The sequence below is a fragment of the Centropristis striata genome, chromosome 23 (assembly GCF_030273125.1).
Source record: "Centropristis striata isolate RG_2023a ecotype Rhode Island chromosome 23, C.striata_1.0, whole genome shotgun sequence".
Lineage (NCBI taxonomy): Eukaryota > Metazoa > Chordata > Actinopteri > Perciformes > Serranidae > Centropristis > Centropristis striata.
Genome location: NC_081539.1, coordinates 18,103,943 through 18,128,360, shown reverse-complemented (window position 1 = coordinate 18,128,360; position 24,418 = coordinate 18,103,943). Strand labels below are relative to the sequence as shown.

At 40.4% G+C, this 24,418-nt stretch overlaps 1 protein-coding gene across 1 annotated transcript in view; it reads left to right on the top strand.

The window, feature by feature from the left end:
- The first annotated feature begins 8,332 nt into the window (after positions 1-8,332).
- Positions 8,333-24,418, top strand: part of eya1 (EYA transcriptional coactivator and phosphatase 1) — a 35,664-nt gene continuing 19,578 nt past the window's right edge. Inside the window, exons 1-11 of the mRNA XM_059327328.1 lie at positions 8,333-8,351; positions 10,085-10,212; positions 10,850-10,915; positions 12,314-12,391; positions 14,690-14,756; positions 15,136-15,281; positions 16,146-16,268; positions 21,138-21,220; positions 21,741-21,927; positions 22,637-22,779; positions 23,513-23,596. Coding sequence (XP_059183311.1) covers positions 10,089-10,212; positions 10,850-10,915; positions 12,314-12,391; positions 14,690-14,756; positions 15,136-15,281; positions 16,146-16,268; positions 21,138-21,220; positions 21,741-21,927; positions 22,637-22,779; positions 23,513-23,596 — 1,101 coding nt within the window. The 5' untranslated portion in view covers positions 8,333-8,351; positions 10,085-10,088. The remainder of the gene's footprint in view (positions 8,352-10,084; positions 10,213-10,849; positions 10,916-12,313; positions 12,392-14,689; positions 14,757-15,135; positions 15,282-16,145; positions 16,269-21,137; positions 21,221-21,740; positions 21,928-22,636; positions 22,780-23,512; positions 23,597-24,418) is intronic.

The window sequence follows — 24,418 nt, the reverse complement described above, 5'->3', positions numbered from 1 at the left end:
TGAATCAGCCATTTGGAAGTGAGTCTATTTTCATGTGTGTGAGAAGCTGAGTGGATAACCTGTTGGCAGTGGAGGACAGTGCAGATCTCTCTTCACTCTAAATTGCAGGCAGGCATCCCTGCAACCCCACATGAGGACCATTGAGTCCCATCAAGATAATCCTTAATAAAGAACGGCTTCACATTTAATCTTAGCTCTCTTCTCAAATTTCTTACTTGATATAGTTTTTGGCAAGTGACGTTTTAGCGCTGATGTCAGTCGAACAGTATCAGTGCATCTTTTGTTAAGCTTCCATTTGGCAGACGTAGTAGATTCTATTAGTCTTTAGTTTTATAGTTGGAGAAAAGATAATTATATTTAATGATATTTTGTTATGTTGAATATGAATAAGTAAGTTAAGTTCATCTTAAACTGAAATGTTTTCCATATGCAAATATTTTTTATCAGAATGTAAACATAGAATGCTTAATTTCATGTGCAAATGCATCAATCTTGAATTCAAAGTTTAACCTACACGAGATTGTTTGCATTTAACAGCCTTTCATTTAATACTGCGGAACAGGGAAAATGGTAATCACCAAACATCACCAGTAAAACTGCTAGGCTGATTGGAGCCTTGATTCAAAACATACCGTACAGCACAGCATGCAGGAGAGTACGGGGCAAATCTGAGTTTAGTCGTTGAGACATAAACAACTCTGGATAATTATACTGTGCAATTTGAAAATAACTCACTTGCAAAATTACATCTCAAACTAATTTTGTACAGCTGCTTATTGAAATAGAGAGCGACAGAGTAAATGCAGTAACTCAATTGGCATGTGTACCCCTCCACTATTAGAAATAGTTACTTGAGAGTCCCCAAGCATCTATTAGTCAATTGAGTTATCAAGAACCTGTTCAATGTGCAATATATTTCATGCTTCGGTATTGAAACGTGAGCCTATGGATTTACCTGTGGGCAGTTGGTTTGGAAAAGGAGGTAGCACTTGCATTTCCAGCACGTCCACATCATTATTGCAGTGTATTTAAATCAGGAGCAGTGCAGCTTGAGTCTATTTCTGTCAGCTCCTTGTTGACTACTGCTGCAGAGGTTGGTTGGTGTTGACCTGCTTTCAGTCTGGGCTGTGAACTCTACAGAAGATCAAGTAGAAATTGACTAATCTATCAGCTCTTTTTTAATTAAAACACATGCTATAGTAAATAAAATAAATTAATATGCTCCTTTAGTGACCCTTATCACCTTTTTTAATTTATTTTCATGATCCACTAAATAGTACTTTACATGCAGGCAATGCACACACAGGCCAGCCGCTAACACAGTGTACTATTCTTCTAGCTGTGGGTGTTCTTCTTCTCTCACCACCTCTTTACCATAGTAAATGTATGATTTCCTCTTTCTTGGTAATCATTATTCAGCATTACAGTCGGTATTTCACCCACAGTTTTATTATGTGGAAATTAAACAAATTTTGAATGCCCCGTTGACCTCTTAACCATTAATTACACAGAATTGATATTCTTGAAAAAACAAATGGCACGACATAATGAAGCAAAATAAGTTTTACAATCATCAGCTTGAATAAATCACCAGTTTGAGCTCATCAGTAGCAGCATGGCCTTGTGTAGCAGCTTCACACAGTTGAAATAATAACCTGGAGCAGACAGAAGGCAGTCATTACCTTGCACACAGACGCGGTGTGTATGTGTTGACGGAGGACTTCCACTAGACTGCTGTGGAGACGGACAGAGCCGAGCCGTTCGGCCGCTGTTAAACCTCCGGCTTCCCATCACCTAAGCTAATGACCTAAGCCCTTGTTTACCCTCTGAAGTCCCTCTATGACAAAGAGAAATCCAGCAGCGACCTAAGACTCACAAGAGAGAGCGCAAAAAAATGTGGTTTGTGGTGAAAAAAAGAGCATAACAAAAATAAAAGAGAAATGGGGGAGAAGAAAAGTGTGGGCCCTTGGGGTGTGTGAGCGGGGCCTGGTGTTCCAGTGGACAGGCAGGCCGTTGGAGAGATCTGCCTTTTCATTGTCTTAGTCTCCACTGATACAATCTGGAGAGGGCTCTATTGCTTAAAGCTGTGAGTGAATGACATATGGGGAGCTGGTGTGAGGCACAACTCCCCCGTGCCTCCTCCAGACCCAAAGTCTTCCTGTGAGAGAGCACCAAGCAACTTTTCTGCTTTTTCAAACGGCGGCAGCCTCCCTCTCCCTCCCTTATTCACTGCCTTTCTCCCTCCCTCCCTCCCTCTCCCTCCCTCGCTCTCTCACTCTCTCTCTTTTTTTCCCTCTTCCTCAGACACTCACTAGTCACTGCCTGAAGCAGTAATCGGACAACTCTCTTTCTCACTAGGACCGGGTCTCCTGAGATACCGCGCGGGGCTCCATGGGTTCCAACACCTAAAATGAAAAAGAAAAAAGTAGTCTTGTAGTTAACATTTATTGTGCTACAGATTCTACCAACACCTGAAGCACTCTTTTAGAAAGTTTGCTGTCCGTTCTGCTGGACTGAACAATCTCTCTGTAGAAGATTTTTTTTTTAAAGAAGATATAAGAAGGGATAAACACACAGGGATTCAACCATTATTGTAGTGAGTATGACTTTAATTTGTGATGTTTAATATGTTACTTTACAAGCTGTCTTGTCTTACCATTTCTATTTTTGAGTTTTTAAGCGTGTGTGTGTGTGTGAGAGAGAGAGAGAGAGCGTGTGTGTGTGTGTGTGTGTGTGTGTGTGTGTGTGTAATTTTGTCTTTTATTTGGTACATTTGCATCAGCATTTAAATTAAACTATAATTCTCAATTAAACCATTTATAACAACAGAGCAATTGGAATAAGCATTTAATTTCTGCACTTCTCTTGTCATTAATCGTTATGGTTTTAAACAGCACCTATAATACACTTTTAATATTGTAGAAATTGTAATAGCTCTTATAAAATTTCAAATAATAGTAATTATATCAACCAAAGAAGAAGGTTTAAATCTTCACAGGTCAGCAGCAATTCATTGATAATGATAGATAAATAGCTTTTTAAAAAATAATATAAACACATCTTGCATCCTGATAAAAACAAGTCAAATTAAAAATCTATTCTCATGTTATTTAAATAACAATTATACTATATTACCATTTGATAATTGCTGAGAATTCTACTATACGTCTTGTGTTTATAATATCAACAGTACGAGTCCAATAGATTTAGAATTTTAACTGTCCAATTTTTCTGCAATTATAAACTACATTTGTATAAATTTGTCCCCTGAAAATGTCATCTCCAAAATTATGACTTCAATTTTTTTCTCCATGCGTAATTAAAAACGTGTAATTTAAATTTAAAAAAAGGTCTATTTGTTAGCATGGGATAGTGATATCCTAGTCATATATGTATCCAAATATCCCTTTGAAATATTGGGTCTTTCTTTGCTTGGCCCAGTTTACATTTTTGATCAGGCTTGGAAAACATGCTGCTCCCTGCAGGAGTCCCTTTTTGACTGGCAGAACAAACAAAACCAACATAGTTAAAGCAGTTGACATCTAATGCCATCTGCTGAGGCCAGGAATGCTGCAAGGAGACCTGAGGGGTCTCTCAGCGTCTGACCGAGACAACAGGCCTTGACTCCCGGCCGTGCTGCATCTCCGCTCGCCAGTATTTCGCGTGTAGTAAAGATGACTCACCCGCTGTAATCACAAGCCTCTCTAATTGAAGGATGTTCTGGTTTAATGTTCTGTGTATGATCACAGGCTTACATCACAAGTCAGGGAATTATTGTGTGTGTAAAGGGCATTTCATCTCTCTCAAATTGTGCCCTTTTTTTTTTTCCTCCTTTCCTTTTTTCATCCTCTAATTCCTGTCATTTTCAAACGCCTGCTCTTTTTGGTGTTTAGAAAGGTGTGTTTGTAGATGAAAGAGAGGAAATAGAGAGGTTAGGACAGACATAGTGAAGCCAGACTGCTTGCAGAGTGGCCTCCGCTCCATGCAGACAAACATGACAGTGTGTGTGATCGCCTGCTGCAGCCATTCACTCAAACAATAACCTTATTTATCCAATTAACAGATAATGAGCAGGCTGATTTGGGGCTGTTTACACTGTGTATTTGCGTTACGCAGGCAGAGATCAGGGTCTCTCTGCCTGGCTGCCGAGCTGCATGCATGTGTAGCAGCAGTGTGTACAAGCAGGAGTGGTCGGTGGTGGCATTGTTTGCCCAAGGCCTGATGCCTTTCCGTATAGATGTGTCTCGTCGGCCGAGCTCTTGTCCTCTTCTCTCAGAGAGGAGATTGAAAATGGTGAAAGACACAGAGGTCTAATTGATCCAGCCTCAATGATAGAGCTATTAGAGAGGAAGAGGGAAAGGGGGAGAGAGAGCGCGAGAGAAAGAAGAAGGAAATAGGGGACCTCCTATTAAGTAGCCCATTCTGGGTGATTAGTGGACAGGGGCTGTTTACTAAATACTGAAGGGTGTTATTTTGTTAACACGCCACTGTTTGGATCTGAAATATGTGGCTGAAAGAACAGGAAATGAGCTTTAAAGATTTCTGTTGATTGTCACTACAGGTCCTCAATCACTAATACCCACTTGTGTGTTTGTTTGTAAATGGCAATATGTTTACGTTGTGCATAGGAGGCCGCTGAGTCAAAAGTCTGAAAAGAAATTCTATTCACAGGGATTGAACTGCAAATGTCCCTATAGTAAAATGTGCCTCGGTACATATCATATATCGTTGTAATCTCTTTAGAAAATTTAAAACTGCAGCTTATATCCTTCTGCAATGTTAATATGAAATAAGAAATGTTCGATTTTCTTCTGCTTCCTAACCTGAGTAAAGAATTATTTCATGAAGATAATAGAGTAAGAATAACAAGCCACAAGCATTAAAGTGATATAATCGTTAAGATTTGTCACTGGACTTTCTTTCATCTTTGCGTTCTAAAGCCTCTCTCGTTCTGCGATGGTCACGGTGGTAGGCAGGTTGTGATAAAATGTGCACCTTAAATCTTGTTTGATGGCCCCTCAAAGGCAAACTGGCCTTCTGGAAATAATTTTGAAGGTTGAAGAGCACAGTATTAACAGATTTAACGTAGCTATTGAGTGAATTGCTGGAGCACCATGTCAGATTGAACTAAATGAGAGAGACAAATTACACATCAACACACAGCACATCTGTTAATAATTTTGCTTTTAATTACAAGACAAGTACAAAACTTTAAATTAGGTGTGAAACACCATGTGCTTTTATAATTTGTCGCCGTAAGGCTCATTCATGTACCAAGTGCAGAGCAGTACAGTTCATCTGTGTATATAAATGTAGATGGAATGTAAAAATAATAATAATATTTCATGTTATTTAATATAAAAATATTTTAGTTTAAACATGTATTTTTTAAGTTTAATATTGCTGTCATAATTCATATAAACAAACCAATTTTATTTTGTCATTTAGAGAACAAGTATAGAAAAATGCCTTCATTGTTCAAAATGACAGCACCATATAATTTTGAATGTCCCTTCCATTTTCTAAAAAAATATGCAATACCTGTCTCAATTAAAATACTTGACTTTTAGGGATAAAAAAAGGCACCGAGCTATTTAATGTTGCATTTGCTGGCAGCCGTCATTTTTTCGGCCACGTATAGAGACACAAGTGAAGTGTAGCATTTTGTAAACTGTGCCTAATTCCACTCACATCTGTGTTCAATTGTTGTCTGCATCTACATTCTTTGAGAGTGGATTTATTTTTCCTGGGCCACCATGTGGATTCAGCTGACCAGCTTAAGTGGGGATTAGTTGTTTTAAAGTTAGATTTTGATTAAAGCATTGTTTTTCAAAAGTTGTAACTCACAACACATGGCTTACATAGACTGTAAAATCCAAAGGGCTATAGACTTTGTCCTATAAAATTAATATCTAGTCAGGATGATACAGTTTGTGGAGAAAGGGAATAAACAAAGCATATTCACTCATATATCCTTTTCACTTAGTATTTTTATTTGCAACAGTACACTTTATTATGCAAAAATACTTTTAAACAAATCTGTTTGCAGGTGATATAACAACCTGGAAACTGTTTGCAGAATAGTAATGGAATATGTAGCAAAGGTGAAGAAATGATTTGTGCCGGGTCAGACAGCCTGCATGCTGAGATGATCTATGCTAAAAGCTTGGCTGTGCCTGTGTTTACCTTTGGAGACGCAGGTCTTGAAATAAGTAAAGCGAAACAAAAGGGCCAGCAAACAACCGTGAGTGAAGCGTGTTGTGGCACTTCTTCTTTTTTTCTTGATGACACTTCCAGTGCTTCATCTAGCCTGGCTTTGTTCTTGTTAGCTTCAAAGACCTGGCAGTTCAGGTTGAAGTAAGAAGCACATCAAAGATGCTGAATGCAGCGCTTTTTTTAAAACAATAAATATTTAGCGGCACAGAAGAAAGGCTTGTGCTTTTAAATCCCTGTCCCCCTCCCCTTCTCCTCTCCCATCTCCCCCCTCTGTCTCTTCACCTGGCTGGTTTCACCTGCTGGCAGTGGCTGAGACACCAGCATGGTAATGGCTTCATTGGCCTGCACTGCTGTACAGAGAAACCAGCCACCACACACACTCACACACACCATACCACATCTCTCCACCACAACACACTCTCTCCACAACTTCCCCCAACTCTGTGATCGCTGTTAATGTGCTGTGGCAAAATGTGTTTCTCTTTCGTCTTTATGGCTTTTACCTCCGTGGACTTTCTTCTCCAGTGATATTTTTACATTCCCTCTGCATAAATGCCAGGAGGAGGCACTGCTGTTGTCTGTAGCCTCTAAAGTGAGAATGAAATATAATGGTTATTTTTGCTAAGATGGCTGTACCATTAGCAGTGGGAGAGTAGGCAAATTGTAAAGCTGGAATGGTATTCATGAAGGCTTTGCCTTGGTGTGAAGAGCAAAGCCTGCTGAAAAAAGGAGAAAAAAACTTAAGACCATGCAGCTCAGGTTACCCTGGCTCATGTAAACAGTCAGCCATTAAAAAAATCATGCTCGGATTTTTGAAAAAAAGACTTTATATGTCCCTTTTCCTGACCAGTTGAATACCTTTGACCTTTTTTGGACCCTGTATTCCCATGGTGGGCTGGAGTCAGGTCTAATATAGTGTTATAGCCATGCAAGTATATGGCTCTGCTTGATGTTTGGAGAGAGACGAGCAGAGCGGGAGTGGACAGCAAAATGTAACTGTCAGCTAAAGGAGAGTAATAGAGGCATTCGTAGCGTCATAGGAAACATATGTGGCTCCATATGCTCTCCGTGTTCTTGTTTCCAGTCTCCTTCATTGTCTGAGATGCACCACTGATCTGGGGGCCTCTAAAGTGCCCTGCGTGTGTGTGTGTCTGTGTGTGTGCATTTGCACCACTGATCTGGGGGCCTCTGAAGTGCCCTGTGCATACGTGTGTGCATGCAGACATACAGGCCATGAGTTATGTGTCTCTGTGTGCTGAACCAAAAGACATAAAAAAAGACACAAGCATGAGTTTTTGTGTTGCCACAGAGAAAGAAAAAGATTTATATAATGTCTGTGTGAGCATATACATTGTTCTCTTTCTGCCTTTCTGTCCATTGTGAATAGGCTGTGAAGTTAGTAGGAAGTTGTGTATTTCTGCTCTGTGCCATAGCCCCAGGCTGGGGCAGGCCCGCGGGAAGCAGCCCTGACGGTCATTAGGACCTGTCAGTATGCTGGGAGGGGGAGTGCTGATAAATTTCAGATAGTGTCAATTGCAGATGAAAGATCTGCTGAAGATGCTAGGGGTGTCACGCTTGACTTGTCTGTGCTCAACAAGTCCCATCTTCCTTCCAGCAGCAGGCTACCTCAAGCAGGAAAGCGGGCAGGCTCTCCCACCCTCTGCTGCCCCTCAGCTCCTGCTCCCCCCAACCCCTCACCCCTCTGCCTACCTTCACCCCCACACCCCCCCACCCCTTCCTGCTTACCTTGGCTAAGCCGCTTTGCATGTTGATTGGGGGAGGGCTAATCCAGTTTGCAGCTGTCGTAGACCAATGATGAATCACCTTTCCGTCATTTGGCTGTGCTCCCCTTGCTCAGGGAGGAGGGAGGACCTGGAGGAGGAAACAACAGCGGAGTAGGGCTGCGGCTCGGAGAGAGACAATGTGCGCCTCTGTTCCCCCGCTAGCCCTCTTCCCATTCTGCTCCAGAATAACAATAATGTTTTCTCAGACAAGCCTTTTTGTGTCATGGATGGCTCTGGACTGTGACATGGAGCTGCAATAACAAGGAGTGACATTGTTTCTGCTGGGGCAGGTGGAGGCAGAGTAAAGAAAGGGAGTGTGGTTTGTGAGGACTCAAAGCCATCTAGGTGCAGGTAAGAGCTCAGTTGAGCCAGTGCCAGCAGCATCAGAGACATGTAGCTCTCTGTGTGGCATCAGAGTTTGCCGTAGACACGCTAAACAATTTTCAACTTCTCTAAGCCTGCTGATTTTGTTAAAGACTTTTTAGCCATTAGAAAAAAAGTTTGGGCAAAGTAGGACAAACCAGCGTTAAGTAGTGAGGTTGAAATGTGGAAATAGGGTTAGTTTATTCTGGAGGATCCTTAATGCGCATATGTGTGTATCTCTGTGTGTGTTGTATGCTTTGTGTGATATTTTTCGAGAGGGAAGTAAATTAATATACTTCTGGGAAAAAGGCAATGCAGCTTCCATTATTTTAGTTTGTGTTAAAGGGCCAACTTAGTCTGTTGTGCCATTGTTTTTAAATTAATATTACAGATTTATTTTTGCTTGTTTCTTCGTCTTTTCTTTTTGTAAAGTAAAGCTTAAAATATATATATTTTCCATTAATAATTAAATTGTTCTTTAACCACAAGAAATGACTACATTTGCCAAGCTATCATAATATCATAACACTATAATATCATCTTAAATAGAGTAAATGCATATCATAATTTAATCTTTTTATCTCATAATTCTGGTTTCTCCATGGCATCTGATAGCACTCAGACTACTCTGAGCATTTATCTTTGTGGCCTTGTGTAAAAGGCCAATGTTTATCGATAGCAGAGATATCCAGAACCCTGGAATATAATTGGAAATGGCAGTATAATGTACAAAACATTTTGTCCTAATTTCATTAACTTACTATTGCAGTGGGAACAGTGGCAGAAACAAATGGGGTCTAGAGTTTGTGGCCGTACTTTTCAAATCATTCGTGCCTTCTTTCTACTCTATTGTCTACACTCGATCAAATCCTTTGAGCGCACAAATGAGAAGATAGAATAATGTTTTCAGTGGCGTGGTCTTTTGTATAAACACAGTAACAATTAAGGAGCTTGCCAGAGCAAACACATGCCTCATGAGCTTCTCATCTGCCCATCACTGAGGCATGGGCTCTTACAATCAAGCAGAGTGCTGCACTTTTAACAGGCACATTAACCATTGCCTCAAACCAGCAAACATCTGTTAACAGTCTTCGATACCACACAAAACGATATACACTTAAGGCAATTTTTGCTTAAAGATACATCACAGTAAATTGACAGTAAACACTTTGTGTTCACTTCATGTAAAACGATGACTTGCAATGAGATTGTTGTAATGAGAGAAATCAAAAACTGCCTTGTCAAAATGTTTAGGATTAATTTCAGAGCTTGCAATTCTAATCTGTTTTTGTTTTTTTTGCATATGTGTGTGTGTGTGTGTGTGTGTGTGTGTGTGTGAGAGAGAGAGAAAGAGAGACAGAGAGAGAGAAAGTGTGTGTGTTTGCCTCGTATATTTAATTTTCACATTTTAATTTTTTCCTTGTCATTGGTATCATATAAAAGCATTATTATTCGAAAAATGATTTAAAATATCACATGCAAGTAAGTAAGTAAAATTGCAGTGAATTATAGATTTTAAATGTAGTTTACTGGAAAAAACTTTTTACTAATACTTTTTCTGTTTTTATAACTCAACACTCTTTTATTCACCTTAATCTTGAGTACTTGATTATGCATATTGGGTACACTGCATTGTGTCTTAGAGCTGCATGTCTTCCCTGAAACCAGAGTGATATGTGTAATTTGATTTGCTGTGTGCATGTGCGTGTGTGTCTCGTCAGGTCTATGGAAATGCAGGATCTAGCCAGTCCTCACAGCCGAGTAAGTGGAAGCAGTGAATCTCCTAATGGTCCCAACCTCGACAACTCCCACATCAATAACAATTCCATGACACCCAATGGCACTGAAGGTATGTGTGCGCTGCTGTTGCTCTTTAGCTGCACTCTGTGTCTTGTATGTTATTCTAAATTTTAAAAGGGCTGGTGACAGAAGCTGTATTATAGCATTCAATGTGGAAGGAATTCAGTGTAGTGTTTATGCTTTTTTTTTTTAAATAAAGCTGATGCAAGTGTGCATTGAAGTATACATTCAGTATTTTTAACAGTGAATTACAATTTATTTTTTTCAGTATTATAGTATTAAACAACCAGTAAAAAATGCACTTCATTTTTGCTGCCCTAGCACTCACAGCTTAAACTATTCAGTGCTACCAGTAGTTGTTTTCCAGTGACTATTAGCTGTTTATCTAAGCAACCATGTAATTATTCAAAGCCCACAGCATGGAAATGACAGAGTTTTGCATGAGGTCTCTACTGTACAATTTACTCAGGTGATTCACCTTAAATCTGAGCCTTTGTTTAGTGAAGCAGTCATGCCCATGTCACAAACCAACACGCCTTATTAAAAACATCCCCACGTCACATAATCTTCAGTTTAGTCTGTTCTTTGAGCTCAGGGTTTACTCTTCTGTGTATTGATGACACAATGTACCTGTAGACATGGTGCAAACTGTCATGTGTCCCTTTGCCATTCTTTCTTTCCCATAGGTGATAACATCACAATGCTTACCACTGCAGACTGGTTGTTAGGTTCTAACTCACAGTCCGCTGCAGGTTTGTCTACTCTTGGTGACACAATGAAAGGACAATACTTGGTGTTTTTGACTGAGCGCAAGAATGAAAGTACTCTTTGGAGTTTTGGAAATTGAATTAGAATTTTTAAAGTCCTAAAAGTATTTTATTTATCAGCTGCAAAATTAAAAAAAAAAAGTTGCCTCAACTATTGTGCCTTTCATTCAGAAACTCTGGTATTTGCTGTAATTGTTGTGGTATTCTCTCAAGCATGATTTGACGCCAACTGAATTTGAGTCCATGGTTAATGAATGGTCAGATTGTGAACTTGCATACTGTGCATTTTGTTTTCATTTGAACGTTCCATGCCGTTTCCTGAATACAGTGGTTATTGTGTGCTCTGTGAACTGAGTGTGTGCTAGTTTATGCATGCACCTTACCACTATTTTTTCATCGGTGTGTTGTTCAAAAGAATTGCCCCTCGTCAACATGTGTTTCTGCACTGAACGAGCATAGCGGAAACATGTAAAACATGACAGCAAATGGCTTCTTCAACCATGGGGGATTTCACTGAGCATGACTCCCTTGCCCACATTGTCAATTTGTTTTGCCAAAAAGAGGAGAAAAAAAGAAAAAAAAAAGTCTTCCAGCCCGCCTGAAGTGAAATGGATTGATTTCAAAGATTCCTGAGCTGTCAGAAAGCTGTGAAATTGTCTTTGCAGATCTATCGCTGAGCTGTATAATGGAGCCAAGGTCAAACAGCGTTCGCTACACTCTTAAAAAGATTTTATACACCATACATTTCCTTGACATTTCAATTGTAGTTGTACCTCCCTGCGGAGCTCTTTTTTATCTGTGACTCCAACACACATCTACAGTAATGGTTTTTATTTCAAGTACTGACAAGACAGTAATTTATCAATAAATATAATTGACAATTTATTTTTTTTGTAACTAGAATGTACTGTCAAATTAAAGTTTGATTTATATCGCTCTTTCAAAATGGTTAAAATATATCTCTAAAATAAATTCATAAGTTTTACATTAGGAGACGACTCAAGCACATGTCAAAAAATAGTATACTTTTCTCTGATGAGTGGTAGAGATAAGCGTAACTCTTTTGTCAGAGAAATCCCATAAAAATGAATTAATGATAATAATAAAATACAAAAAAATAATACATAAACTATTTGAATGGACACAGATGGAATGTATTTAAATTATCAACATTATATTAAATACTGTTAGAATGTTGTTTGACTTCTACCTGCTCCCTGTGTAGTATTTTTTCTAAACTAAGGAACTTTTTATGATATTGTGAATGTAAAAATCTGAAAACCTGAGGTAGTTAGACATTAATCTTACTTTTTTTATTTGTCTTTTCTTTTTCCAGACTTGATTTGGGTGCTTTTGGTGACAATGTGGCTTCTTTGTTTGCAGTTAAAACCGAGCCAATGAGCAGCAGCGAAATCGCCACCTCGGTAGCAGACACCTCTCTAGACAGCTTCTCAGGATCAGGTGAGGCTGGAGGACTGTGTGTGTGTGTCTGTGCGTGTGTGCGTGGGCATTCATGTGTCTGGCTGTCTCTCTCACACACATACACACACAGCTGCAGAACTGATTAGTGAGAGATGAGCCTAGAGATGGGTGTCCTATAAGCCGGGCCCCAGGAAATGTGTCTTCAGCTCCACCGATATAATGTGCGTCTGTGTGTGAGTGTGTGTGTGTGTGTGTGTGTGTGTGTGTGTGTGTGTGTGTGTGTGTGTGTGTGTGTGTGTGTGTGTGTGTATTTAAGAACAAGCGACTCTCCCTTACCTTTGTCAGCATATTTATATGCTGTGCTTGCTTGCACGTGTGTGTGTGTGTTGTGTATGTGTGTGTTAACGCTACTGGTTCTCATGCCAGTGAGGACTGAATTATGACCTGTAATGCACTGAACCTGTCTGTCCAGTGGAGTGACATGGCGTCCCAGTGGCCCTCGCTCTCCGCGGGCTGTTACCCTATCGCCCTGTCAGAGCCACGGTTTTCACACCCTCCTCTCAGCACGGGAACATCACACACACATGCACATAAACACACACACACACAAGCACATCTCTAAATAAAGCCTGAGAGTATAATGAGCATTGTAGGAATTGCAAGAGAAATAATCACTAATGTGATAACTTTTTAGCTTATTTTTTTTCCACCCTCACCAGTATCTATGTCAACCTGCAGCACTCTCTTCTATTTTCTATAAACATGTATTAACAGAACTGTATCCAACTGTGCATGGTATTATCTTGCTGCTAATTTTCCTGTATTTCTTTAACTGTTTAACTAAGTACTTGATACTTAACGCTAGAAGCGCATAAATCACTGCTATGACTTTTGTCTCTGACAATATTAATGAAATTTAGTAATCTTATACCCCATATCCTCCACGGGGAAACCCAGCGCTCTGTTCAGAAGAGCAGGTTTTGTCCAGTGGCAGGTGCTGCTGATGTGGGAAAAGTGTTCAATATTAATAACGTGTGTGAGGGGTTACAGCATACAGTTACATACAGTTAGCGCTCCCCCGCAACCAAATCCCTTATTTTACATGTCACGACCAATTAGACAGATGTTTCAAAACTGTGCCACTCCGCTGCAGTTAAATGCGACAGAACTGTGATTGTTGCCTGAATTTAATTAAATGTGGATGTATTATCAAACTTTAATTTATTAATGTATTGTAATATACTTAAAAGTTATTCTGTTCTGTTTCAAATTTAGATATAAATCTACTCTAAATTATACCAACTATTTCTAAAATTATGAATTTAATTAGAACAAATAATAGCACTTTTTAGTGCAACTGTATAGTACGTCTAGTGTGTGCTTTTGTGTGTTAGGAATTTTGGATTTTGTAAAGAATTTATATATTTTACTTTTCCCAACTAAATTGATATTTTGAATTTTAGAACTGAGGCTTACAGGCAACATTTGAAGAGTTAATTTGCAAAACAAAATATAATGTTTTTAAATGTATTTTCCTATATCATGTTGTTGTGTTGTTATTTTCTTTGTGCAGTCCAGGGAATATCAATCAAACTTCTACTGGGTGTTTTCAATAAGATCAAACTTTTGTAATTTTCCTTAATAATATTTTTCTTGGGCTATCAAGGGAAAAACAGTCAAAATTGTGTTGGCTTATGTAATAGCTTTTATCTGTTTTTGCAAATTGAACTCTTGATTTAAAAAAAATGTAAATTTTTTCAATAAGTAGAGTTTATTTGAGATGTTACGTAACAAAAAAACAGCCCGAACAGTGACGACCACTGTGTGTCTTCTATGATTCCTACTGCAGATTCAAAACAAGTGAACTTCTGTGAGTTATTTGTGGCTGAACTTTCACAAGTTAACAGCACCGTGGAACCACATAGTCATACACTTAATGAAGGAATGATTATGCAGTAGCACTCATTACCTGCAATCAGTGATGTCACTTCCAATGTGGTTGTGGCTTGAAAGGCCCAAGGCAACTGAAGCCACAGGCCGAGACTGATTCAGACCATCCTGTGTGTGTTTACACCAGCGGTCGTCATAGCAGCCCAGAAGTATCTCAGTCAGAGATACGCAGGTCAGCAGAAAAACCTGATGTTCTTACCTGATTATTTTTCTTCATTATTGCTCTCCGGTTTTCAACCTTAAATAAGGTTACCGAAATAAATAGAGTAATGCAATGTAATTACTGTTTCCTTGGAATCCAGAAGTTCTGTTGGCAAAAGATAATATTTACCTTATTTCTTAATGTTTAAATATGTGCTTGCCTCTTTTCTTTTTAACTCTCCTCAGCTATTGGAACCAGTGGCTTCAGCCCAAGACAAACTCACCAGTTCTCTCCACAGATTTACCCTTCCAAGTAAGGCTTCTTTTATTTTTCTTTAAAAAATAAGCAGCATCCAACTTCATTTGGATCTTTAATTAGATCCTTCTGCTAGATCGGAGGTTTTCGACTGGCTTTGTTTGCCTGGATGTCTGCAGCTTGCACACTCTCAAATCTGTTGTAATTATTATCTTCAAAAATTTCCTTTGCCATTTATTGTTCTTTCACAATGTATATGAGCTGTGCGATGCTATCTGTCCTGCAGCTTGGCTCAGTGTTTAAAATGAAGTAGCACAATCACAAGGAATTTGTCAGTTTGCAAAGTTTGTGTTTTGGTTTTAGGGGTAAAACATGGTCCCCTTTCTTTGCCTGCCTTCCTTTCTCACTTTTGTCTTTTGTTTCTTTTCTCAAATAGCAGAACATATCCGCATATTCTTCCTACCCCTTCATCCCAAAATATGGCTGCGTATGGGCAGACGCAGTACACCACAGGAATGCAGCAGGCCGCAGCTTATGCTAGCTACCCCCAGCCTGGCCAGCCCTACGGTATCCCAGCCTATGGTAAGAATCCTCTAACACACACCAAAACCTCCTCTTGTTTTGCTAAAAGATGCATGTTAACTACAACTAAATATTCCCTGAAAGGTCAGACCTTGCTCATTACAAAACAAGTTCCCACAATTCAGAAAGCAGCAGTTGCAGAGATGCTGAGTTGTTGTTTAGTGCCTGCATATTCTCCTTTGTTGCAATAAAACAGAATTTGCTTGTCAGGCTGTTCAGATAGATCTGAAAGATTAATGATAAAAATCTGAAAACAAAAACTGCTTTCGTCTGGCATTGCAAGAGAAAGCACAGAGTGCATGGCTCACTGTAGGCTTTATTTGTCCAAAGTCTTTAGAGTGTTTTGACCCCAAAACGTTCTCCAATATGTGGAGGAATTTACACTGTTTATTTGAATGGAGTCCTGCAACCTACCGCTGCATAGAAACTGCATCGTGACTGATTGAATGTAAGCAGTGATGAGTTTAACTTACAAATGCAAGCAGAATGTTTTATTACTTGTGCATCTTTTCACAGATTACTTATCTTAGATCATAATAATAATAATAATAATAATAATAATAATGATAACATGAAATCAAACAATCAAAGTCCTAAAATGCCTTTTTGTTTTTACAGCCAACGAGACAACTCCTTTGCAGTGGGACAGAACCCAGTGCCAGATAATATTTCTAAACAACTGATGATTGTAAAAATCTTTAATCAGATAATCAGCGCTTGTCCATTGTGCTAAGTGTGTTATGCTAACAGACAGAGGCTGTGTCCCTTTGCTGTGTCCAGTGTAATTTAAACCTGTGTGTTGACTGTTGTCTGTGCATCAAACCGATCTGGTGTCACTAACTGATTTAGGTCCATTGTGGGCAGGCATAAAGACGGAGGGGGGTCTGACCCAGTCCCAATCCCCAGGACAGACGGGCTTCCTCAGCTACAGCTCCGGCTTCACCACGCCGCAGACAGGACAGGCCCCCTACAGTTACCAGATGCAGGGTGAGGACTTCTTTGTGAATCCTTCATCTTTTTTTCCTCTGCATCCTCACATGCCAGTTTGTATGTTTGTGTGGTGTCAAAATGCAGCATGAGATGCCATCACTCTCCCTCTAAAACTGGCAGCCGGTCCAATTTTAAGTTGTAACATGTTTGCAGCAAAATATTAGAGATGACTAACAACATGAGAAGTTTACAGAACTACAAAACAGATTTTGATATCTGGTTGCCAGTACATTTCAGTCCTGTTTTGTTCTTGCTGTTTATTTATTTCTGTCCTTTGAAGTACGCACCTTTGCCAGTATCACTTTTACCCTCTTTCTTCTTCCTTACACCGTCTCATTTCAATGCTTCTGCCATGTGTTCCCTCTGTTTAGCCCATCCAAATAAGGTTTATTGTACTCTTTAAAAAAAAAAAAAAAGATAAGGGAAAAAGGTCCCTGTCCCTGATTTAATAGCATGCAGAGTCAGACTGATTCACAACACGGCCCTCACATTCACCCCAAAAGATGGTTGCATCCCGTTGGTCGTTATGTGCAGCCACGACGGCTGCCTCCCTCTCCTCTCCTCTTAAAAGAATCAACACAGATGGAAAAATGGCAGGCACTTAGGAGGCACCAGCCATGTCCTCCCCACTCCCCAGCTGTTGTTTTTTCTCTCCCTGTGATCATATTTGTATTTGTTTAAGAGCTGAGACCTTAGAGATTTATGGCCTTGAAACCAATAGAGATGAGTTGTTGCACCCTGCACTCCCCCTCTTCTGCTCTCTCTGTCCAGTCATACATTCTGTTTAAATGTAGATCAAGCCTTCTGTCATGTAGCGTTTCTATTACTTTGTGTTTTTATTAGTTCAAAAAGCCCGTGTTCCACCTGCACTGGACAGTTAGCTAACAGCTAACATGGTCTTTGTGTTCTCTCCTGTAGTATCTAATGTGTGACAGTAGAAACATCTCCTCATGTTGTTGAAAAGCCTCTAGAGCATCTCACAATAAATAACGCCAGCTCAGCAGCAGATGTGGCACGGGGAAGCCTCTTTTCCACGCCTCTTAACCAAATACAGTCGGCCACAGCCGGAGTTTTGCAGCGCGCAGCCGAGCGCCTGAAAAAGGAGAGGCAGAGAGAGAGAGAGAGAGGAAGAAAGGCAACAAGAGACGGAGCGTGTACGGCAGAATGTTCAAGCTGCTATCCTGCCCTCAGTGGTTTAACTCACGATGACAGTATTATGTGCCCATTCATCTTCCCAGTATTATGCTCTTATACTGCTGTCTTTCTCCTTCCCCTTCGTCTAACTCTGTCTCTCCCTCACTGTCTCTTGCTATCTCTGGCTATCGGATGCCCCACGTAGCGTTAAGTGCGTTAGTAATTGACAGCCATGTTAGATGACAGATTGACCACTATTCTGGCCTTGAGTTCTCTAACTGTGGCTCTGGCCCTCAGCCACACCATCACCATTACTCTTTCTGGCCTATTGATCTGCCTGGGCGAGGTGCCCCAGGCCTGGGTGTCCCAACCAAAGACTCTTTTTTTTCCACATCTGATACTCCCCCTCTCTGTCAGTGTCCCTGCCACCAGCCTGTGGCCAGCTGTCAAGGCAGAGGACGATTAGATTAATGTTTTTACTCCATGCGTTCATGCCCAATGCCATGGAGCTCTGTATGGGTGCTAAAGTTGTAGCATCAAATCGTAAAGGGGACCAGCCTTCATTTTGCAATGCCTTGTGTCAGTTTATGTAGTGCATGTTATGGATTCTCAAAAAAACAAGACAAACATCCGAGTTGTGTGAAGAGATGGGAGATTTTGCTGATAGAGGGACTGAGCAGATGCTAATTAGGTGAATAATTGGATTCCAGCATTCTGTCCCAGTGGCAGTGTGAGCTGAAGAAGCTGAAGCCTCTGTTGCCTTTTTAAAAGTAGAGTCCCATCTGGACTTGATAGCCTATTCCCAAGTGGGGCATACAAACTTCTGCTACAAATATTGTGCACTGATGATAGACATAGCCCATGGCAAGGGGACTGATCAAGCAAAGCAAATGGACTTCCAATTGTGGAGCCAGAAGGCAGGAGGGAAAGAGGAGAGGAGGGAGGGATGATGTCTGGTCTTGAGTGAGTGAACTAACTGGAGCAGGACAGGGGGAGGGAGAGAAAACATGCCCCCCGGGAAACCACAAGACCCCCTCTTTCTCCCCCTACTATAACCAGCACCACCACTCCCAACAGCATGGGCTCATTCTCACTGCTAGCGGGGGTCCCCTCGGCTTTTATGTGGCTCCTTGTTCTCCACAGAGCAACCCTCAAACCCTGCCAGTGAGAGCTTTTATGACTGTTTGAACTGTGCATTAGGCTAATTTGTTGTCCTTCGCAGCCTTACTCCTCCTCGTCTCTGTCTTATTGTTCTGTCAGACTTTCACTTGATGTTGAACTTTCTGCGGAGAAGACAAAAGTTTCGAAATCCCTTCCTGCAGGCATTGAAATATCACACAAAACAACAAAGAGAGTGAACAGTTCTGATGAAAATAACCAGTAGAGGCCAGAATGAAGAACAAGGAAAATCTGCTATGTGTGTAATTGCAGGAAGCAAAGAGTGAGAAACTGCACAAATAATTAGTGGATCCTGGTAAATCTTGGGAGCTTGGGAGGTATTTGTTTCTCTTTTTTGGCCACAGTGCTGGGTACTTAGCTAACTGACAAGGCTAAACACTGCACTACGTCTTCTCTTTTCCGTGCTTTCTTCCATACGGTACCCGTCGTGCCCCCCTCCACTTCCCTGATCCTTCCCCCCTGTTCTGAAAGCTGCTTCACGTTTGTCACGGTGTGGGAGGGCCCTCCTGATGGGGCCAATGACCAGAGGATGAAAGGAGCTCCCTCTGTTTGTCTCTGGGAACAAAGGTGTAATTACGCCCCCATTTAGGAACATAAAATTTATCTCCCCCCTTCGTTTTCACTCAAGCTACGGGGTATTTTTTGGCTGCAGGAGGATCACTGTGGTGATAAGTGAAGAAGCCTTTTTTAAATAATGCAATGGTAGAGCTAAATCATGTTCCCGGTAGAAGTGATTTGTCAATGAACAGAAGCAAGTACTAAAGCCGTATTTTTTAATGGTTGGAAAAACTGCTATGACATACTGGCAATTTTTGCCTTTTTTTGTTAGATTATTTGTAATGACATTGTAATACACTATAGAGAAAGTCCACAAATGTCTTTACCATAGTATTTTTTTTGTATTTATGTTTACATATAATTAGCATGCAGATCAATGCAGGTGCATCAAGCTGAATAATAATCCAATAATAATTGCAATCACAATTCTGGCCTTCACAATTAATTAAACTTGAGTGCATGTAATATTTATGCTTTGTATTTAGAGTGCCTACTCTTACACATCAACTCAAACACTGATTAACTGCTCTGTATAACATGATTGTGGCTACATGCAAGAGAAACAACATTTTGACTTCAATTTATTTTACTTGATAAGTCGTATGTTATGCTGTAGGGCTGAACAATTAATCAAATTTTTATCGAAAATAAAAAATGGACTAGTGGAAAATCCAAATCACAGGAGGCAAAGTATGTGATAATATCTATTATTAATATATTAAGTATTGTGGTGCTGCAGAGATGTCCCAGCCTACAAATCATATTCCACAGAAAGGAAAAAAAAAAGAAAAAATCACATCATAATCAATTTAATGAAAATTAGGATAATACTGGAAAAATAATTTCCTCCAATATTGTTAATCATATTGCAATTGCAATATCAGTCAAAATAATCAAAATTAGATATTTTCTCCAAATCATTCAGCCCTGTTGTAGTGGCGTTATAATATTTATATAATGTTATTTCCTTAATAGCAATTGTCATTTAAGAACACATTTAGTTTTTATTTTAATTTTGTAAATTTGAAGCAACTTTTAGTCATTTATGTTTTTATTTTACATTTATAGTGTTTATTTGTCAGAATGAAATGTTTAAGAGCAATATAACTGTTTTTGTTCTAACATATTGAAAGATCCTAAGCCATAAGAAAAAATAGTATTTGGAATCAAATTTGGCTTCAGTATACACAACTCTCTCATGCTCTCCTTATCCCCTGCAGTCTCTTCGGCAGTCTGTAATCCCTTTAAGCTGCCCCTCCTGCTGCTCTCCTGCCTGACATGATAGTACAGGTGGATGGCCGCTGAAGAGAGAAGTCGTGCCCCTGGGGGCTGCCGCTGCTTCTCTCCTCTATAACTCATGTCATGTATATTATTAAGCCATTAGATGCTATCAGCTCCTTTGAATGATTTAATTACCCAGGAGGACCATCCTTTGAGCAAGTGAAAAGAGGAGCATACATATTCATTGGAGCTGGATGTCAGCAGCAAACCCCCCCCGGGTGCTCCTCACCCTCCATCCCTATACATCTCTGTCTCACTACACTGCCCATGTACTCCCCCCTGGCACCCTCACGCTCCGTCCCAGTGCATCCATCGTTTCCACCCCCCTCCTTCACCCCCACGCCACCCTTCGGTAGCTCACACACAAAAGTCTCTTGTCTTCCTCACATTGTGCGGGCTTGGACAGCTTTGGGAGCAGGTCCTGTCCACCCCTCACCCTTCTCTGCCCCCTCTGTCATTCATCAGGCCTGATCCAATCACTGATAAGGAAGGAAGAGGAGAAAGATAAGGCCACTGTTGGTAGCGCTCCCTCAGGCCTCCCTCTGTTCACCACCTCAAATAGTTGTTTCACAAAAGAAAACTTTTTTTCCCCAAACAATGTGCCATTTAATTTCTGTCGCTGCCCTGCTTGCAGTTCTGCAGATTTAATTATGTTGTTTGATTAAAAAAAAAGATCTATACATAACTTAAAAGTTCTATTATTTTTCCCTAAAGGTGGTACTTTTACAACAACGACAGGATTGTATCCAGGAAACAACTCCCTGACAAACTCGACTGGCTTCAACAGCACACAACAGGTAGCCGCACACTTCCTTCTGCTCACTCCATTTCTGTGATCTGGTGTCCGTATGCAGCTATCAGTTTATACAAGTTTGAATTGTAGACTTCTTCCCAACCTGGAAATCTTTATGAAACATGCATTCTCAATATGTTACATTTCATCCGTGACACATTCAAACATAAATCACTCAGGATGTCAAAAGCTTTGTATGCAGGATTATCTACTGTACCTCCTCCAACACAAATGTATTATGCCACAGAGGAAAGAGAGAAGAAAAAAAAACAAGACAGATCGTTGTCCAGATGTAGGACATGTGTTTGCATTTATGTTTTGGAATCTGCACTGTAAAGTAGCAACACTGGTGCAGGGCATATCTCACATTACTCTGCCAAACCTCCTACTTCTCTTCCTCAACTCTGCTACCTTTTGTCTCTCTCCACCTTTTTGATCTAAATCTCCTCTCCGACACCACATTGTACATGTCTTTCTTTACCTCTTCTGTTTTGTTTTTTTACTCTGCCTGTCTTTCTCAACAGGACTACGCCAGTTATCCAGCCTTTGGCCAGGGGCAGTATGCTCAGTATTACAACAGCTCACCCTACACTTCACCCTACATGACAAGTAACAACACCAGCCCCAGCACGCCCTCCACCACCACCACCTACACCCTCCAGGAGCCACCCACTGGCATCACCAGCCAGGCCCTCACAGAGAACCCTGCAGGTAAATGTACCACACAGGCTGCAGGGTTGCCTTGTGTGCGCTGAATATCAGGAGTTTGATCGTGCTAAGAGCCATGTTTCTTTTTTAAATCAACAAGCGGGCCACTGAACCCCCGCCTTCTCACTGACTGGAAGTTCCTCCTGATAAGACAACATGAGCTAAAGGCCAAAAATCTTTATTGCTCCCAGCCAAAAAGCACAATATGAGTAGGAAATTGTAGTATACTGCAGTGTGGCAAGGGAAAAAAGTTAAAATTGAAATCAGATGTAGAAAACATGTAGTTTTATGTGACATTAATGCATCATCTGGCAATAGAGCACTGATTGTATCTTTGTAAGTCAGTCACAGTTTTATGACATGCATTTGAAATTGTCATCAATCAACACCGAAGACATAAATGTAATTTCATACACAGTCGTCCAATTTAGATAAATGACATCTTTCCTATTTGTAGTTGGCATGTGCTCCGTTACGTCTTGTTTATTAAATCAGTATGGAGCACAATAGCTTTTAGTAACTGTGTTCGGCAATTGATTTATAATATGTTTGTTACCTGTAGGCCTGCATAATCACTAAATATGTCCCAGGAAGCTGTCTGTCCTGCATCAAGACAAATGGTCACTCACACTTCTTTGCTAAAAGCAAATAATAGCTCATCTTTGAAACGCTCTTTTTATACTCTCCTTCTTTCTTCTTTGCTTCCTTCCAGCGGAGTACAGTACCATCCACAGTCCATCAACCCCCATTAAAGATTCAGATTCGGATCGATTGCGCCGGGCCTCGGATGGAAAGTCACGTGGCCGGGGAAGAAGGAACAACAACCCATCACCGCCGCCTGACTCCGACCTTGAGGTAGGGTGAGCCCGCTACCTTGGCGACAGACAGCCTCGCCCTGTCTGAGGCACATTGACACTAATCCACTTACTATATGGCTGCCACACCAGCTTTAACACTTGATGGGCATTAATTCTTAAAGGTATGATTCCTTAACTATAATAAATGCATTATTGATGCATTGTGGAATATATGACATCACTAAACACATATATAACGTTCTCATGTATACCTTGTAAATAAACAATGAGGCATGTGATTAAGTGAGTCAACACTGAAGTGAATAATATATATATTCTAGTCATTAAAGACTGGACACTAGCTGTAACTCACAATGGTACCGTTCCACCATGAGCCATACAACACTCTGATAGTGACCATATGTCAAAATAAACTAGGTAATTTAGAGGGCTCTTCATTAATATGATATGTATTAAAGTTAATAGCGCCCATTATAGCACTGAGATCATGGCTTGTTAACATATCTAGTTAATTAGTTTGTCACTATTGATTACTCTAATGTAAAGGGCAGGAGTGGAAAGCGTGTGGTGGGGTGATGGGAGGAGTGTTGCGGTGACCAACCCAAGCAAATGGATCCTGGTCCCTGTGGCGCACAAATACACGCTCCTGGCCTATTGACCAGGAGGATCACCTTGCAGCCCTACAGAGTGCACCATTGATTTTGCCTCTATTCTCTCTGTTTTTCTTTGTTTCTTCCTTCTCCCCTCTCTGCCCCCCCCCATCTCTCCAGCGGGTTTTCATCTGGGACCTGGATGAAACAATCATCGTTTTCCATTCCTTGCTTACGGGTTCTTATGCCAACAGATATGGACGGGTGAGTGACATCAGACTGTAGCAGTAGCTGTGCACTTTATCAGCAAAACACATAAATATTAAAAAGGAGACAAAAAAAAGGATCAGAGCGAGGGAAATGGTCATTGAGCGGAGGATAGATTTCACTGAGTCCATAGTGAGAAGATAGAGCAGAACTCAATGTACAGATAATTGTTTCTTTTTTTAATAGGTCCAATGAGGCTTGACAAGTATTTGACTGCTCTTTGCAGCTGTTGGAGCTATGCATGGCTGGTCGGGGCTCAGCTGTAGGGGCTCACAACAGTTGCACTCTGGATGTCTATTGACACATCTTAAGTGTTCCTTTCTCCTTCAGAAATGCCACATTGTTAGTTTAATTAAGTGCTTCTCAATCCATCCTTTTCAGACGGGGATCTCCCCGGAGACCCTGGCAGGAGACTGAGTCCACCGAATGTAATTCAGCCAAAACTCAAACTACAACACAAAGACTCCCTTAAACCTCCCATAAAATAAAAAAATATATTACATACGCATATATATAAATCTTAACAAACATATATTATTATTTTTATACAGGAAGGTCATTTTCCATCCCATCTCACTGTGTATGCTTATAAGATGAAGAGTTTACTTTTCCAGGCTTGGTTATTTGTTGTTCCATGTAAATTGCTTCTCTAAATTTAAACTTTCAAAACAAACAATTTGGGAATTAAGGCAGAATCGTCTTCTCATGGTTTTTTTGGGGTCATAGGTTCTATATGGCTCTTCATAGTGCATCACTCGCTCTTATTTTCCCATTAAGATTTAGTACATACAAAAGAAAATAACTGTAGATTCTTAAAGC